This window comes from Triturus cristatus, chromosome 3_1 (genome assembly GCF_964204655.1).
Source record: "Triturus cristatus chromosome 3_1, aTriCri1.1, whole genome shotgun sequence".
Classification (NCBI taxonomy): domain Eukaryota; kingdom Metazoa; phylum Chordata; class Amphibia; order Caudata; family Salamandridae; genus Triturus; species Triturus cristatus.
Window position 1 is genome coordinate 1054412083 of NC_140583.1, and position 17158 is coordinate 1054429240.

At 39.3% G+C, this 17158-nt stretch overlaps 1 protein-coding gene across 1 annotated transcript in view; it reads left to right on the plus strand.

The window, feature by feature from the left end:
- Positions 1-17158, plus strand: part of SORL1 (sortilin related receptor 1) — a 744876-nt gene that overhangs the window by 601357 nt on the left and 126361 nt on the right. Inside the window, exons 37-38 of the mRNA XM_085645831.1 lie at positions 124-228; positions 10453-10525. Coding sequence (XP_085501957.1) covers positions 124-228; positions 10453-10525 — 178 coding nt within the window. The remainder of the gene's footprint in view (positions 1-123; positions 229-10452; positions 10526-17158) is intronic.

The window sequence follows — 17158 nt, forward strand, 5'->3', positions numbered from 1 at the left end:
GGGACGTATTATTCACAATCCAATTAAGATCTGTCCAGTTAAGTCATGCACAAAGGAGACTTTTACCTTTAAATGTTGAATGCTCAGTGTCACTTTTCTTATTGAGAATCCCTTTATCTCTAGGTGGAATACAGTACAAACGGCAACAAGGAGTGGTCCTCATTGCGAGCAGCTGACAACTCTATAGTTCTAAAGAATCTCCAAGCTGATACATTATACACTGTTAGGGTGAGTAAAAATGGCCTCTTGTTTAGTCCAGTATTGTTATTTGATTTGGAAATTCTTCACAAAAAAAACAATCACTGATGTATATAAGCAGGTGTTGCAGCTAAATTCTGACTTCAATGTGTCCAGTTTTTGACCTCCCATGAACTAAAGCAGATGTTTGTTACTGGTTATCTTTGGTGAGTGGTGAAAATGTAGCCCTGCTGTCTTGAAATCATAAACAGGAAATTTCCACCTGTGTGTGGGCATCCCTCAACATTTCTTTCCCAAGTATAGCATGCACATTTAAATACATTTCAATGAGGTTTAAAGCTGTAAAACCTTTATAGCCGTATAACAAACATTATTTTAATGGTCTTTTCCAAATAATTAAAAGCAAAATTGCAGCATGAAACCTACATCATCCACCTCTAAATCAGCACACCACTATTCAGCTCACCCACTAGAATCAGCATACCGAGCCACAGCTGAGGCAAAATCTAATAAGCAGACCGGCTAAGCTCCCTCGGCACGGATCAATGTAATCCTATAGACAACCTCAACGAGGACATCACCTACTTCAACAAACGGATCAAACAGTAAGGACTTCCTCGCACCCATGAAATCCAACAAGCAGGCCAGCTGGTATACAGAGGGCCTTGAAGCCACCAAACGGCGTTGCAAACAGTGAGAAAGAAAATGGAGAGCTAGTGACGAAACCACAGATAGAACCATCTGCAAGCAGCACACCACCAGCAACTGAGACGCTAAGAAAAGGGTACTAGCTGAACGCATCAAAGGAAGGTCCAACAGCTGCAGGGAGATCTTGTTGATCATCAAGGACTTCACCACACCCCCAGCCAACAACATAACCCCCCTCCCAAGATCTCTGCGACAACCTACCAAATGTATTCCACAGCAAAATCACAAACATCTACAGCAACTTCGCACACCAACCTGACCCTACCGCCCTTATCTGTTTACTGTGACAGCCACCTGATCAAATGAAAAACCCTCACCGAGTCAAGATTCAGAAATAACCACAGCACCGGAATTACAATAATCGCAGCAGCCAACAATATCCAGATCTTCCAAGACCAAGGATAAACAGCGGCCCTCATCCTACTTGACCTCTCCATGGCCTTCGATACAGTCTTCCACAACACTTGCATTGGAAGACTCCACGAGATTGATATTCAGGGACCCGCACCCAACTTGTTTGTCTCCTTCCTCACAGGAAGAAACCATAGAGTCAGACTGCCTCCTTTCACATCAGAGACCAAGAAACTGATCTGCTGAGCCCCCTCTGGATCATCCCTCAGTCCCACTCAATGTCTACATGAGACGGCTCGCCAACATCATCCAATCCTAAGGCATCACCTACACTGACAATTGCCAACTCATCTTGTCACTGAAAACGTTAACCACCAGAACCAACTTCACCAACTGCATGACCATGGTAGCAGATTGGATGAGAACCAACTGCTTGAAGTTTAACTCTGGCAAGACAGAAGTACTGATCTTTGGAAATAAAACCTCCATATTGGACAGCACCTGGTGGCTGTCGGAGCTAGGACCAACATCCACCGACCATGAAAGAAATCTGGCGATCATCCTAGACTAGAAGTTCAACATGACGGCACGTCATTACAGTGAGCACTTCCTGCTTCTACATCCTGTGAATGCTATGAAAGATCTTCAAACGCCTGACGGACTGTCACACAAGCATGCATTGCAAGCAGGCCCGACTGCGGCAACGCACTCTACGCTGGACTCGCCAAGCAACTCCTACACAGACTTAAGACCATCAAGAACACCACCGCAAGACCCGTTCTCAATCTCCCACGCCACACCGTCATCACATCAGGAAGATCCACTGATGCCCCCATTCGTAAGCACAGCCAATTTAAGCTCCTCACCCACACATACAAAGCCTTACTAAACACTAGACCAGCATACCTAAACAGCGGCATACACTTTCACCAGCCTGCAAGACACCTACGCTCAGCCTCAATCTCACTCTCACTCACACCCTCCCTGCATTCACAAAAGCTGAGCAGGAGGTCACTTGTTCTCCTGCATCACACCCAAAACCTTCTATGATCTCCCACAACACATCAGAGCCTCCTCCTCCTCCTACCTGCTTGAGTTCCACAAGAGGTTTAAGATGTGGCTCTTCCAAATACTCTGCAGGGATCAAATGCCTACACACCTGCTTAAGCGTCTGAATGCGCTCGCAGGTGAGTAGTGCTCTCTACAAATCTACATAGCAAACCTCAAACATGCTTCTACAAAGAAAAAAACTCAAAATTATAAATGGAAGATACCACATAAAGGAAAAGGTAACTTGATATGCTAGCTTTACAGAGAAATGAAAAAATGCTCTGTTCCTTTAAAGACACAGCAGCTTTAATATCCCAGCATGCCTTGTACTAGCAATTGCGTCACAGGCTCAGTTCTTCTTTTTCAGACTTGTATTGAGAGCATCTTCCAGGGATGTGTTCCCTCACACGGCATCGCCTGGTCATGAGCTCCTGGTACCAAAATCATCTTAAATATTCTTTGGTTATACCATCCCAAGTATGGTAACCCTTTTTGTGCTATATACATCTTCTCCAGTGTGCCTTCTTTTAAACCTCATCTCATGCCATAAAAACTCAGTCAAATCATACTCCTGACATCATAGTTCACCAGATTTCTTCCTGGAGGCGCCAGTTGTTTCACATTCTTTGTCCCTTTCAGCAATTCTCAGTAACACTCATCATCCTTGCCCTTGAATCAACTAATAAATATGTATTTTCCCCTCAATCTCAAGTATTCCCACATGGGTCTATATAATGTATAGTTTCATCCCTGTCATCCAACTCTGTTTCCTGTATCCATTCAGTTGTTTTTTCACTTCTGAGTCTTTCACCTCTACTTTAGTTTGTCTACTGGGCAACTTGGCAGAATTACCTACCTTACCTCAAATCATATAAGGAACACTTTTTGCTTAACAAGGTCAGCCTCTCCAACAATTTGCTTGGAAACAAAATCTGATGCTGGTATTCTTCTGTTTGAAAAATACATTTTACTACACTTCTCTCCAGGTACACCCCCTTTAGTCTCTGGTAAACTAGACTCTCCCTAGTACCCCATATTATTTCTCAAAAGTATATTTTTTTTATCCTAACTAACCTTTACTGTCTGATCTCTAGTCAGTTGTTCAGTAAGTTTTCAGCTGACACTTCACTGCTAAGATTGTTACTGCAGGCGCATGCACGTCTCATAGACTCTTCTTGTCTGCTCTCGATTGAGGAACTTATAGTATGTAATAATTACACTGGGTTGGATTCTAAGTAAATGTTCAAAGATTGGGGTCACTTCAAATTCAGTGCAGTGTAAAAACAAACTTGTCCTCTTAACTCTGTATCTGAAATCCCTTCATTTCCTGAGAATACATTTTTAAAGCTGAAACTATGGCCTCAATTTGACAGGTTGCTCTTCACATCCGACAAGAAAAAGAAGTGGCAAATTCACACTCTGCATTAAAAACAAGTTTGAAAGAAGCTGAGAAAAAACGAACAAACAGCTTCTTAACGGATTATTCTTTTTTGTTCACAGAGAAAGCAGAAACTCCTGGACTTTTTACACATTGAATTCTGATCTACTGGTTACCCAAATCTAGCAAGGTTAAATGTGTGTGTGCTGTACTCATCATTAGGCTCACATATAATACTGGTCCAATACTTCTTGATCGGAAAATGCTTGTTTATGTGGTTAGTAGCTGGGGAGAGTTTGAAATAAATGACACTGGAATTCTCTGATCAAATTACTGTCTTAAAATTAATAAATATGCTTTCTGCACAAGATGTATTCTTGCCACAAATACCTTGGAAGCCACAAAGAAGGCAATATAGCTCCTAAAATCCTTAAATATGGTCACCTAATTCTACCTCGAGGATGTATGAACAGATGTCTGAGGGAGACGAAGAGTCCATAAATGAGTGTCATTCTTATACCCATGACTGTGTCCCGCTAAGAGTATGTGATCATTAAAAAGATTCTGATTCTGGCCCAGTCATATCCCCCCCAACCCCCACCAAGTACACTTGTTGGCTACTATAGCATGCTGTAAAGGTCCTGCTCCAGGAATGTTCCTTATGATCTCTGTCATAAAGGAGATTTTGGAGGATTATATAGCACTTACCCTCATAAATAGCAGCACGTTAAGAGAGCTAACTTCAGTCTGTCTGCAACGGAATCTTACACTGTTTTTCACACCCTTCTTCCTTACCATAAGTAGACCCAGATGTCCACTTAAATTATATTATACCTTTGCAAGTCTCAATAATCCCTCCCCTCCTACAGAATGGTTTCTTCAGTCATTACATTTTGGCAAGTCGTGAAGTTTTGTTTAGACAGAACAAAAGATCTAAATTATTCTAACCTGCTCATTGTTTTCAGGGCATTTTAAACTGATTTGGCTACTTCCAAGTCATACATTTCCTGATGGATAGGTTATTGTATTTCGTTGTGCCATTATTTAGCTAACAAGCGTCTTCTTAATTAAATGAAACTTCACTCCACAGTGGCTACAGAGGCTTGCTTATGAAATTTCCCAGTGATAGATATTTGTGGAGCAATTACTTGGAAGCCTGCTGGTAGTTGTACCTTCACTACTATCTAGATGCAGACTCTGGAACAGGTAAAGCGTTTGGGCAGGAGCTCTAAGTAATTTCTTTCACTGAGGGCCTTCTTATCAAGTACAGCTTTCTTGATTGCCTTGCCCTTTGCAACTGGTGTTAAGGTTGTTCACGTGAGGTTGGTAGTCTGTTCTATGCTTATGGCTTTCAAAGAATTTCATACGATGCAGTAAGAAATGTTACTTGTAGTCTCCTTTCTTCATCGCTGGTATCTTCACTCAAGTCCTAAACAACCCTCTGGTTTGCCAATGTCTCAATTTTTAAATGTCACGTACATATATATTTTTATTAAACCCTTCCTGGCTTTCTCTAAAATAGCTAAACCTGTGAACTAAATGTCAGTTTGAGGCTTACTGGCTAATGAAAGCTGCTGCTACCTTTTTGGATCATGACATGTTTTCACATCTCCATATTTAGCCTATCAGGCCAATATTTCTTTTCTGTGCTTTCTTTTGTGAATTTGGAGCTTTTGTACATGCCAGCATGTTTGAAGTTCCATTCTGCAATGTTGCCTTATGTTCATTTGAAAATAAAAGCAATTCAGAACAAAGTTTGCCTTTTAAGACTTAGGAGGTTTTGCTGCATTTGGGAAATTACAGACACACACAGTTGCCTACTCTAAGTTAGGAAATTAAATGCTCTGTGACCCTTGCACACAGGTAAGCATATTCTACCTTTATGACCTGTGATGCAGAACTAAGATTAACTACTCAGGCTGCGATGTATTTTTTAAAACCAAATGTTGGGAGGGTAGCACTTTCTAGCAGTTTTGTCCTCAAGTCCCACCCCCACCTTGTTTCGCATCAGAAAAACATGAAAGCATCTTTTATGGCTCCAAAGCCATGTCAGTGTTGTGTTTTTGTTTTTTACTTTAAAATGTTAAATCATGGCAACCTCCTGCTGTCAGGCTACTCAGAAATTAACTCTGCACGCCTGGCAGCTCCCGTCATAGTGGCAAAGGTGTCTCTAACCCATTCGTGGCAGGTCTTGTCCACCTGTTGGCCTGGCTGCTGGTGGATTTCAGTGTATGGCCAACTCCTGTCATCCTGCTGCTGAGTCTGCTATGCCTCAGTGTGCTTGGTGACATTGTCACATGCCACTGAGTTGTGGATGATTTCAGTGCGTCGGACTGTTCTTGTGGGTTTGTCTCCAGGCTACTCCTGTCTTTCAACGAATCTGGTAACTTCCACTCATCTTTTACCAGGATGCTGCTTGCATTGGCAAAGATTGTAAGTCTGGCATATGACTGAATATTCAAACCAAACCTGTTGGCCTTGCAAAGCCTTTGTTTTGAAGGTGGGGTGGGCTGGAGATGCACAGAAAATAAAGATCTTTGTGATCACAGTGGTGCATTGTTTTCTATTGTATGTTTTGCATATCAATAATGAATTTCGTGTTTTATAAATTCATTTTTAGTAAGACCAGATTTAACCAACAAAAGTAGCGACAATCATTGGACAATGTTTGCTCGGGGGGATATAATGATTAGTAACAGTGGTTTTCAGGGTGATGGAATTATGAAAGAGAATGTCACTTCTTGGAGGTTTACTGCATAAAGAATCGTGATTTTTATTGAAAGCAAACTCTTTCTCCTCTAAAATTTTACTTCTAAAGAAACAATTTAAACTGCCAAACACTTATAAATTATCTTCCCATCCCCTCCTCTCCATTTTATATACGGGAAGGGAGGGTGGGATAATGCTAGCCTCCTTGTCTTTAATACATTTTTGATTCTCTATGCATTAAATCAATAAGAATCAAAATGTTATGACAAGACAGGAGGCTAGCGTTATGCATGTTCAAAGTCTTTTAAAACACAGCTTGACACCTGTTCTGTAGGAATAAAATAAAACCTCCTTCACATATCCGCATTAGAACAATCTGCCACTTTTAATATCCCCTCTAATCTTCCTCCTGACATAAAATCTTTACTTGCCATGGCACACCTAACAGAATGTGCCTTACATAAAGATACATTTATGCCTACTTCACTCATTACAGACTTCACACATTTTGCAATGTTCGAATTAGAGACTCTGTTAAATGACTTTGCATAGGGAATCAACAGCTGATCCACTTCAGCACATCTTTTCTCCATCATCCTATTCTCAGATTACCTTATACATCTCACCACGCACAATTGTTGGTGATTATCAAACGTAGGGTAAAACACAGAACCAAACCTTAGTCCTTCTCCAAATCTCAAATATAACCCCATTAGGTTGGAAAAATCTATTGGTCACTCCCAGTGCTCTTACATCTGGCTCCCACGTTAATTCTCTTACTCCTAAATATGTATTACTTGGCCATCTTTCAAAAACTTCAAAATCAAACCACTTTCCAAAGCGAATACTTGGCGTCTCTTTAAGCGAGTGCCCGTCATTAATCTACAAATCAATGGACTCCTACCAATTACCATCCCCTGCATTAAAGAATGTCCTGCTGCAACAGCCAATGTATAACAATTCACTGTTCTGTATTACAATCCTTTCTTAAATAATTCTGCCAAAAATATTGCCACCTCTACTTGTACAATGTAACCATACACCTCATCCATATCTATATCTTTTCCTAGTGACTGAAGCCCATGGTTCATTGAGCAACACTGAAGCTGTTCCCAAAATTTCTGAGAATCTTCCTGAGTTCCTGAAATTCTCCAAACTAGAAGGATGAGCAAACCAGACTCTACTAAAAGATGCTCTACCTTCTCCACACCTCTTAATAGATCCTTGTATGACTTGATCAAATAAGGAATTTCCACAACCATCTCTTTAAATGTTGGAAACCAAGCTTGTGTTCTCCAAAACTAAGTAGTCAACAATGTTTGACGCTTCTGTCTCCTTACCTGAATTAGTACCCTCTGAATCATTAACAAGGTGGGAATCAATAGCTATTCATCACTCTCCAACCCTGCATGAATGCATCTACCGCTATGGCACCTACCTGGATCTGGTCTGCAACTGATATAATGTTTCAACTGGATTGCCAACCAGTATGCAATGAGATCTACCCCAAAAGGTCCAATACATTCCTGAATGTCTCAAAATATTCCTCCTTTAATTTCCAGTCTCTGAAATCTGTCAAATTCCTTGAATTCCAATCCGACACCACATTGTGAACCCTATGTTAATATTCAGCCTTCAAAGCAAATTTTGTGCTCCAAGGAAATTCCCAAATTTTCTTCACTAATCCTCGACATGCTTCCTCCCAACTAGTTTATATATGTCACTGCTGTTACATGGGCCTTGTTCAACAAAACTGAATTTCCTTTGTAAATTCTTAGGGCAAACAATCCTGCTCTCATCTTTAGACAAGGTATATGCCCCTCTCTTTCCAACACATCCTAAACTCATCCTGTCCTCCCTGAACACATTGCACCCCATCCTGATTTGCACACATCTGTTTGCAGAATATAATCAGGTTTTTTTTTGTGTTGGAATTTTTTTATTGAGACAGAATTATACAACAATTGCACAGTATGTGACAAAAATATAAAGGCACATCATCTGGTTTTATTCCAAATATTGCTCGACTGTTCCAGGCTTGCAAATTCTCCATCTTCGGTTTCAACTCTTTCCCTTGTCCCCGTACCACAAAACTTTTAAAAGCCCCAACGTCTCAAGACATTGCAAAGCCCTGTAGTGTAGGGGTCCTGGAAATAGAGCCTGTATTAAAGAGGATAACAGAACAATCACAATGCGCCAACTCCCTCAATTTAACTTCCTCTTTCTCAACAGATTCCTTACTACTTGTCTTATCTGATTTTTTTTTTCCGGTAACTGCTACTGACTCTATACAGAGTCCACCACAAATCCCAGAAACTCCAAACTCTGAGACTAAACCAGGACTGATGTTTCCAAATTGATTATAAAACCCAGCGATTCCAACTGAAATATTGTCCAGCTAAACAATCAGTCTTATACCTTTATCTCAAAAATCTGGCTACTGGTCTTAAAACCTACATAAAAACACCAGGGAGCTGCAGAAAAGCTGAAAAGGAGAAATCGAAACTGGTATAAATCACCCTTCCATCTAATTTTTATATAGCACTGACTCTCTAAAGCTATTGGAATAGTGAAATGAGCGTCTTTGAGATCCATTTTCACCATCCACTCCAATTCCTGTAGCATGTCCCTGAAGAGATCAATCCCTCCCATCTTAAAGTGTCTGTAGGTCACAAACTGATTTAAGATCCTCAAATTTATCAGTGGTCTCCAACACTTGTCCTTTTTTTCCACTAAAAAAAGGGTACTTGCATATCCACCAGGTTTTCTTCCACCTTCACTATTGCATCTTTTACTAGCATCTGATCCATCATCTGTTACAATATCCTCCATATTTTTAAGAAAAAATAACTTTTTTGTTGTTGTTCTTGTTTCGCGAGGCTCTGTCAAATTCTATTTTAACTCTTTACTGTTGCCAGAACCCTTTGAACTTTTGTTATCTTTCTCCATTGCTCCTTTCCTTTCTGATGCATTCCCTATATTCCTTCACTTGCTACCTGGAACTCTATCTTCTCCTTGAAAAATATTCTTCATCATCTATATTTATCAAATCTTTTATTTCCGAGTTCTTTCTTAACTGCCTCTTAACCTGCCTCATGCAGTTCCTGAAATAAAAAATGTCTTTTCTTGGCTCGTCTCACCAGACTCCTGCTCTGCCATTAGTAAAAAAAAAAAAATCTTTTACCCAAACTTTGTATTTAATTTTATGTACATTTCTTCATCTTTGCTAGTTTTTTTTATTTCTGTTCTACCTCAGATTTCCTCTAACTACCTTGCCTCAGATTCTTGCAACGATCGCAGCCAAAATTCGTGTTGCTGGGATACCTGCCTCATAGGTCAAATTCCTTCAGAAACAAGCTTGCTTGTTTGAAAGAAGGTCTAATTCCTTTGAAACAACCCGTTCTGACATCAAACGTCAGACGCGAAACGTGCCCTCAATAAATATGGCAGTTCTGCATCTATTTCCCAAATGAAGCCAAATCCATACTTATGTCATTTAAAGAATGCACGGGCATCCACGCGGCGCGTCTCTGTAACGATCTTTCATTCTTTTGAAAATATTTTATCTGTCAAAACTATTGGTTTACACCATTACGTTACCTCTAAACTGAAATTACCCATTATTTTGAAATATGCTCTGCTTTTAATTTCAGACTTTTTAAATATTTTGTTATTATGTGATATAACTAAAACTTGTTATCAAATTCTTTGTTAAAACACGATTCCACTCAAATTGGGTAATCCATACACACGAAATCCACCTAAACAACTAATATATATACAATGCTAAACCAACATCTTACTTATCTATGATACTTATCTGCTCAGAGGAAGCAAAAACGGAGGGAGAAAATGGAGGCCAAGGACATTTTACTGGATTGCAGGATTCTATTTCTCTGTGTGGTGGTTCTGTGTTCTGATTCTTGGAACTCTTAATTGTTGCTGCTCAGAAGAATGAATAAAAGATTAATTCTAGCCTCGTGTCATGGCATAGCATTTTGTAATTTTGTGATAACTTAAGTTTTTGTTATACTAACATGAATTTCTCTTTTTTGAAGGTTTCTGCTGTCACTAGCCGAGGAGTAGGAGAATGGAGTGACTCAATGTCCATTACCACCACAAAAGAGAAAGGTATGTTTTTTTTAATTCTTCATTTATATTGTATAAATTTCCTAATTTATCCTCACAAGGAATACCTTTTTTCCCGTCTGTTAATCTCAACTTACAAAGAAACCTTGTGTTATAGTAGCTCTCTACAGTTCAATATTTTAATATTTTTAACTCTATTACTAGTTTTCTGTCAACAACGTCTTAGTTTTGGAAAAGCAGTTTCCAGTTAAACAATCATTCCTTTAGTTAAACAGCTTAGACTTCAAATTACAATTGTTCCTCACTAATAGTTACGATATGAGTTATTGGTGTTTGCTTAGCATCTACCTGTATGCTGCAAAGATTTTATTTTAGGTTTGGATCCACAAAGGGTGTGTTAGTCCCCATGCATTTAGCATTTCTGTGTATCCAACCTCTAGGAACTGATCCATTTGATGTGGCCATCAAATATTCTGTTCTCACAGATGTGTAATCAACCAGCCTCCTAGTTGCACTTTCTTTATGCCCAAAGGTGCTGACGGTGTTTTGACCCATAGAACAAACTCATAGGGTCATCATCAGGACGAAAATCATTTGAAAATTTAGAGCATACAGGTAGATCCCAAGTAAATAAAACATATATTTGGATATTTACTAACCCAAAAAAGGTGGTATTAAAAAAATTAGATCTGGTGTCTCTTGAAATATATATAGTTACCCAATTGAACTGAGAAAAGTTGTCCCTGTAGAGGAAAAATTAAAAAAATCTCCGGCCGGGTAAAACAGGACCAAATCGAATCAGAGAGGGAAAAACGTAACGTAAAGAGTCCACTTACACATAGTTGACAAAAGTGTCTTAAATGCCCAAAGCAAATGAAGAAGCGACCCACATCAGTGTGCAGCAATGATTAGTATTCTCTCTATCTGGGATGCTACAAAGAAAATTAGCAAAAAAAAATGCAACAGTTTATCTGCTGATGGGCGCGTCTGAATATTCGGAAAGTGGCAATAAAATATATAGGCTCAATTGAGCATGTATGTCACACACTAGAGGGGAAAAGTACAGTTTCTTAGGCTGCCGTGGATTACAAGTACCAATTATGGCCATCATGCATTTGCAGCAATGGAACTCAGAAACCTGCTTGTTCAAATAAATGAATGCGGAAGCTGCATGTGCTTCAACTCAGAAGTGGTTGAAGGAACAGCAAAAAAGGACCAACTAAATGAGAAATGTGGTGCCATCTTGGAAAACATTACTTGTATTGTAACTACATGTAGTGCCAAAAAGGGGCTGAAACATGAGAAAGTGACACTCTTCTGTTGATATCACCCAAAAGCTGCTTGTTCTATAGCTAATCAATGAGGCACAAGTATGTGCCCCCATGAACAAATCAAGAAGAACTAACATATTAAGAAAAACATGCTGCCATCTTGAAAGGACCAAGCAGTCCACAAGGTTTGAAGAAGCGCACACAATAGAAAATTAAAAAGTAATGTCCTAATGTGTTTGGAACAAAAAGTCCCAGCATCCACAGAGACAGATTTGTCCAATCAATGTGAAGTAGACCTTAAAAGATTGTGTAAATAGCTGTATCTGAATAAAACAGTAATTAACTAACACAAATAATATTCTGTACGAGTAAAATTCATAAATATAACAACGATTAACAATTTTCTTTCAAAACCTTTGTATATATGGTGTAAGACAGAGGTGCTTTTAGATACGAAGGATGGCAAGAGAAACTTAAAATATGTGACTGAAAGCTACGGATACATGTACAATCAAATTAACAAATGCCATCCTTCCATGGTATTGAGGCCAGAAATAGTTGCTGCTCATTTCATGGTCCATTTTTGATTCCCACCTGTGTAGTGATGGCTGCATATCGTGTCATCTTGGTGGGAGTTTTAGTTGGTCAATAACGTGCCAGGTGAATGAGTTATCTGAATGTGACGTGGTCATGAAATGTGTTACCATGGTAACATTTTGAACTTGGCACTTGATTCTGCTTTTATGTAGGAAGATGCCATTTTTGACGTTGTGTAGTTGGTCTAATGTAACCCCTATTACAAGGACATTTGATAGTATAATCTACATTTGTAGAGTTACAGCTTTAGAATTCTGGAAGTGTGTGCGTTATGTTTCCATGTTTGAAACTTTGTGTCAAAGGTTTGGGTGCAAATTGAACATTTAGGGTATTTAAAAGGACCCATAACACATGGTAGACCTATTATGCTAGCATGGTGTATTGTGTGGGTTTCCAAGACATTTCTTGTAGCAGATTGACTCTTAATTCTACAACAGCAAAAAGACAAGTGTGGTGGTTCCTCAAATGAACCCTGTTGCCATCAGAACATTCCAATTTTTTTTCCATGACCCTGGTCACTTTGTTAGATGCAGGGCTATAGGTGCTGGCAAAGACTGTATGGTTAGTTGATTGTCTGGTATTGGGTGTAAGTTTTTTTTATGTAGGCTAATACCATCCCCGTTTGAGGGTACAGGATACCATGCGTCTAGGATAGCCTCGTTCTTCAATTTTTTCAGATAGTATGACAGCTTCCCTGAAATATTCATAGTTCCATTTACAATTTCTTCAGGTATGAAGAAATTGGATGTATCCAAGATTATCTTGGAGGCCCCTGGGATCAAAACTGCCTAGAGTACTTCTTTCTGTAGGTTTTCTGTAGAGATCTGTACACGTTTTCCATAACAGATCGTGATGGTGAGGTCGAAAATGGTAAAGCTGAATTACTTCAGCTAGGAGTAAAGTGTAAATGTGTAGTGCTATTGTTAAGCCATTAAATAAAGCAGTTAGTTTGTTCATATTGCCCGTCTAAATCACGAAAAAGTAATCAATGTAACGCTTGTATAATCTGATGTGCTTTAGGACTAGATTGCTCTCATGTAGGATAGAAAGATTTTCAAAGATGTCAACATATATGGCAAAATTGGGTGGAAAACAAGCCCCAATTGAGACTCCTTTACAGTCTTGGTAAAAAATATTTTTAAATTGAAAATATTTTCTCGCTAGAGCAACCTCCAGAAGTGATATCAAAAGGTTTGTGGTGACACGGTGTAGACTCAGTTTTTGTTCCCAAGGAACAGTCAAAATATTCAGGCTTTTTTTCTTGAGGGATATTGGTATACAATGGTTTGATATCTAACCCAACCAGAAGAACCTGTTAAGGATCAAATTCCAGGTCTTTGGTCTGATTGATCAGATCCATACTTTCTCAGATACATGTCTGTGTAAGAGGGACAACTTCTTTTATAAAAAAAGACCAAGGTATTTTCCCAAAGGGCCTAAAATGGAGTGTTAGTAGAGTTCTTATGTATTTTGAGAATTATATAAAATATTGGTATCCCGGGAGTGTTATTGTTTAGAAAAAAAAACTCATTATGTCTTAGAAATGTTTTTCTTCACCAGTCTTGTTGAGTGATAGTATCGAAGTTTGGATTTGTTTGATCGGATTACCTCTCAATAATGAATAATGTTCTCTATTTGACAATTGGCAAGGGACTTCTTTCCTGTATTTGTCACTGTCTACTATGACAATGTCGCCGCCTTTGTCAGCGGGCTTTTTGAGGGAGTTCAGGGTCAGACGGTCCTCGTTTGTGATTTTATAAGATACATACTCAATTGAGTTTCTTCATGTCTGTTGGGACCCTTTTCTCAAATATCAAAACTTTATTAGGCATTGAGATACTCGGAGGACTGAAGGTGGATTTAGAGTGTAAAGCTGTGCTGTCTCTCTGGGTATCTGCTGGGTTGTCTTGGAAGAAGACCTTAAGTCTAATTGCTTGGCAGAAGAATCTTACTAGGTCTTCATGTAATTGGAAGAAGTCCCTTCTCAGCGCAAACAATGGTGAAGCCACTGCGTAAGAGGATCCTTTCTTCAACAGTTGGTGTATATCTTGAGAAATAAATAATTCTGATGGTATACTAGTAATGTTGTATCCCATTTGATTCCTTTACTGCATTTGTTGTGGAGGCCCCCATTGGTAATATTTGTGTTTTGGTCTTCGTTACCCTGGGTACAATTAGTATTGATGACCTCAGCTACTGCCCCTTCCCTGACCACTGCAGCTGTTGTTCTTAAAATAAAGTAAAATCTGTTTGTTACTTGTGTTGGCTCAACTAGGCCCTTTTAGGGGAACCTCTGAAGAACTGTTATAGGAGTCTGAAAATGCAACCGATTTCTGGTTCTTACTTCTCCCTCAGAGTCTTTGCTGGGTGTTGGAAGGTGGTTCTGTGTAAAATGTGTCAGAAAAATATAGGTAGTTTTTATACCTTTCTGTATTTTGTTATTTTTTTGGTGTTCAATTAATTCAAGTTCCTGATTTTTATTTTTCTCCAATTTATTCAGGGCTCGTTTTACATCATCTAGGGCATCTGTTTCTCTGATAAGTTTTTCTAATTCCACTATTTCTTCAAGTTCTTTCTTTCTTTTGCTCTAAAAACTGTGTCAATGCCTAGCACCATCTTATGACATGAACACGTTGTGGCTAGATTACTAAAACCTGTGCCAAGTATGAGGTAATTTACAAAAATTGCTGGAGGGTTCCAGATTTGCAGGCCAAGTGCAATTACTCCTGCTTTGAGATGATCTGTAAACATGCATGCATGCATGCAATAAGGTTCTCAAATGTTTCTTCTTAAGTTTCTGTAATTTTTCAAGATTTGTCTGTGTAGTGGTAGTGGTAGGGGTTATGGATTGGGTTGGGTTTTTGGGCAACCCCAACAGGTATGGCCCAACAGGTATTTTGTTATAATGCTCTTCTTTATAAGTAAATGTTTAATCATAACTCCTATCTACCTCTACTGTTCGTAAATATGAACCTGTTAGTTATCTGGGTTAACCTGTACATCGCAAAAAGCTTTTACTGTCGCAACACTGAACTGACCTTGTAAAAAAAATAAAAAAACACAGAAGTGACCCGTAAGCCTAAAGAAGGACAGGGTACGATAGAATGTGCTAAATGACAAACGTCTGTCTATGTTTTATTTGATAGCAAATAATTTTTCAATTGATAATAGTTCAACAGACCCAATCATAAATTCACAAGTAAAAATAAACATAAATGTAAGGAGACGAAAGGTTATTTCAGTCCTCTTTATATACGAAAATTGTGCATAAAGATTTTCATTTCATTAGAAGGTGCTCTGTGAACTGGTGATCACAGGGTGCAAGTCGATGCAAAAGTTCAAAAACAGTGACCTGATCTCAAGATAGCATAGACAATGAGGATGTCTATTATAAATAGGGCTCCCGGTTTTATGGTATTTATTTTTTGGGCATTTCCGTCTGTATTTATCCATATTTATTTTTTCCTAATTTGGTCTGTATTTATCTGTATTTATTTTGGTCTTTGTGAAAAAATTAAGCTGAAATTAGTATATTCCCATATTTATTTAATTGATAAAAGTGCACTCATGCTTGAATGCCTGCTAGGTTTCAGTGCTGTGAGCACCCCCTGAAGGTAAATCAATGCACTTCTATGAAAATATGCAAATTTTAGTATCAGCCTTGCGGTTAAAGCTTCTTCACTAAAATCCCTTTCTTTTTTAACCCCCTTTCCTGTCAACCCACACAGCTATTGGCTTAGCAGTCATGCCAGACAGACTTTAGAATTACTGAAAAAACAACCCAATTTCTGTTTTTATCCACATTTAAAAATAAATACAGAAGGAAAACAGGGAGCCCTAATTATAAAGCATATACATAAATATAAGTTTGGTATATACATATATAAGTTTGGTCCATGGAAGGAAACTCAGTCGACACCTTTACAAATAAAGACATTGCAACTAGGATGTTGGTCGATTAGGAGCCAAAAACAAATTAAAAATAATTTATCATTCAATAATTCTCATATGTATATGTCATTAATGGAACAGCACTAGATATTCCTTTTAGTGTCTTGGCCCGGAGCACAGCTCCAGGTTGGGCATTGCATGCACTCGAAAGCGATCCAGGACAGGGAAGCAAAGCTGTACTTGGTTAAACATCAAAAGTTGTCACAGACTTCGCATAAGTGGCGCTTTGAGTTGAGAATGCAGATCCACTCCCACTCTCGAGGTATGTCCGGAAACCGGTCTACTTCACATTGAAAATTCCTCAGGTCGAAGCCCAAGTCAAAGAGGAAGCTAAGCAGGACTAAACCCCATTCCGCCACTCTCTAGTGAATGAGGAGTCGCAAGGATGTCCTGGTGTAATTTGGTCTTGCTCCAGATGAGCCCTGACTTTCACATACTATTGGTCGCACAGCAGCAAGTCAAGATCGTTAGTAGCCCATGCTGCATATTTTTGGCACTCTTCTGGCTCCCTTATGTGCGACTCCTGGCCCCAAGGATCTGCAGGTACCTCCAGTTGGGTTAGCGCCAGCGGAACCATCCTTGGCTTCATCTGAACCACTAGAATCAACCTCTGGTTCCACTCTGATTCTGGTTCCAACTTCATTCCGGCTCCGAGACCTACACTGGTCCCTCTTTCATTGATGCCGATACAGACATCACCAGCACCGGATGAGTATCTGATGTCTGACTCCGGATCGAAACCATCTCGACCCCAAATGAAGCTGTGCTCCAACTCAACTCCAGCACCCCCCGGTTTCCTGCAAAACCTGATTCTGACAACATAGCACCACTACCACGGAGCCATTCTCAGATGCTT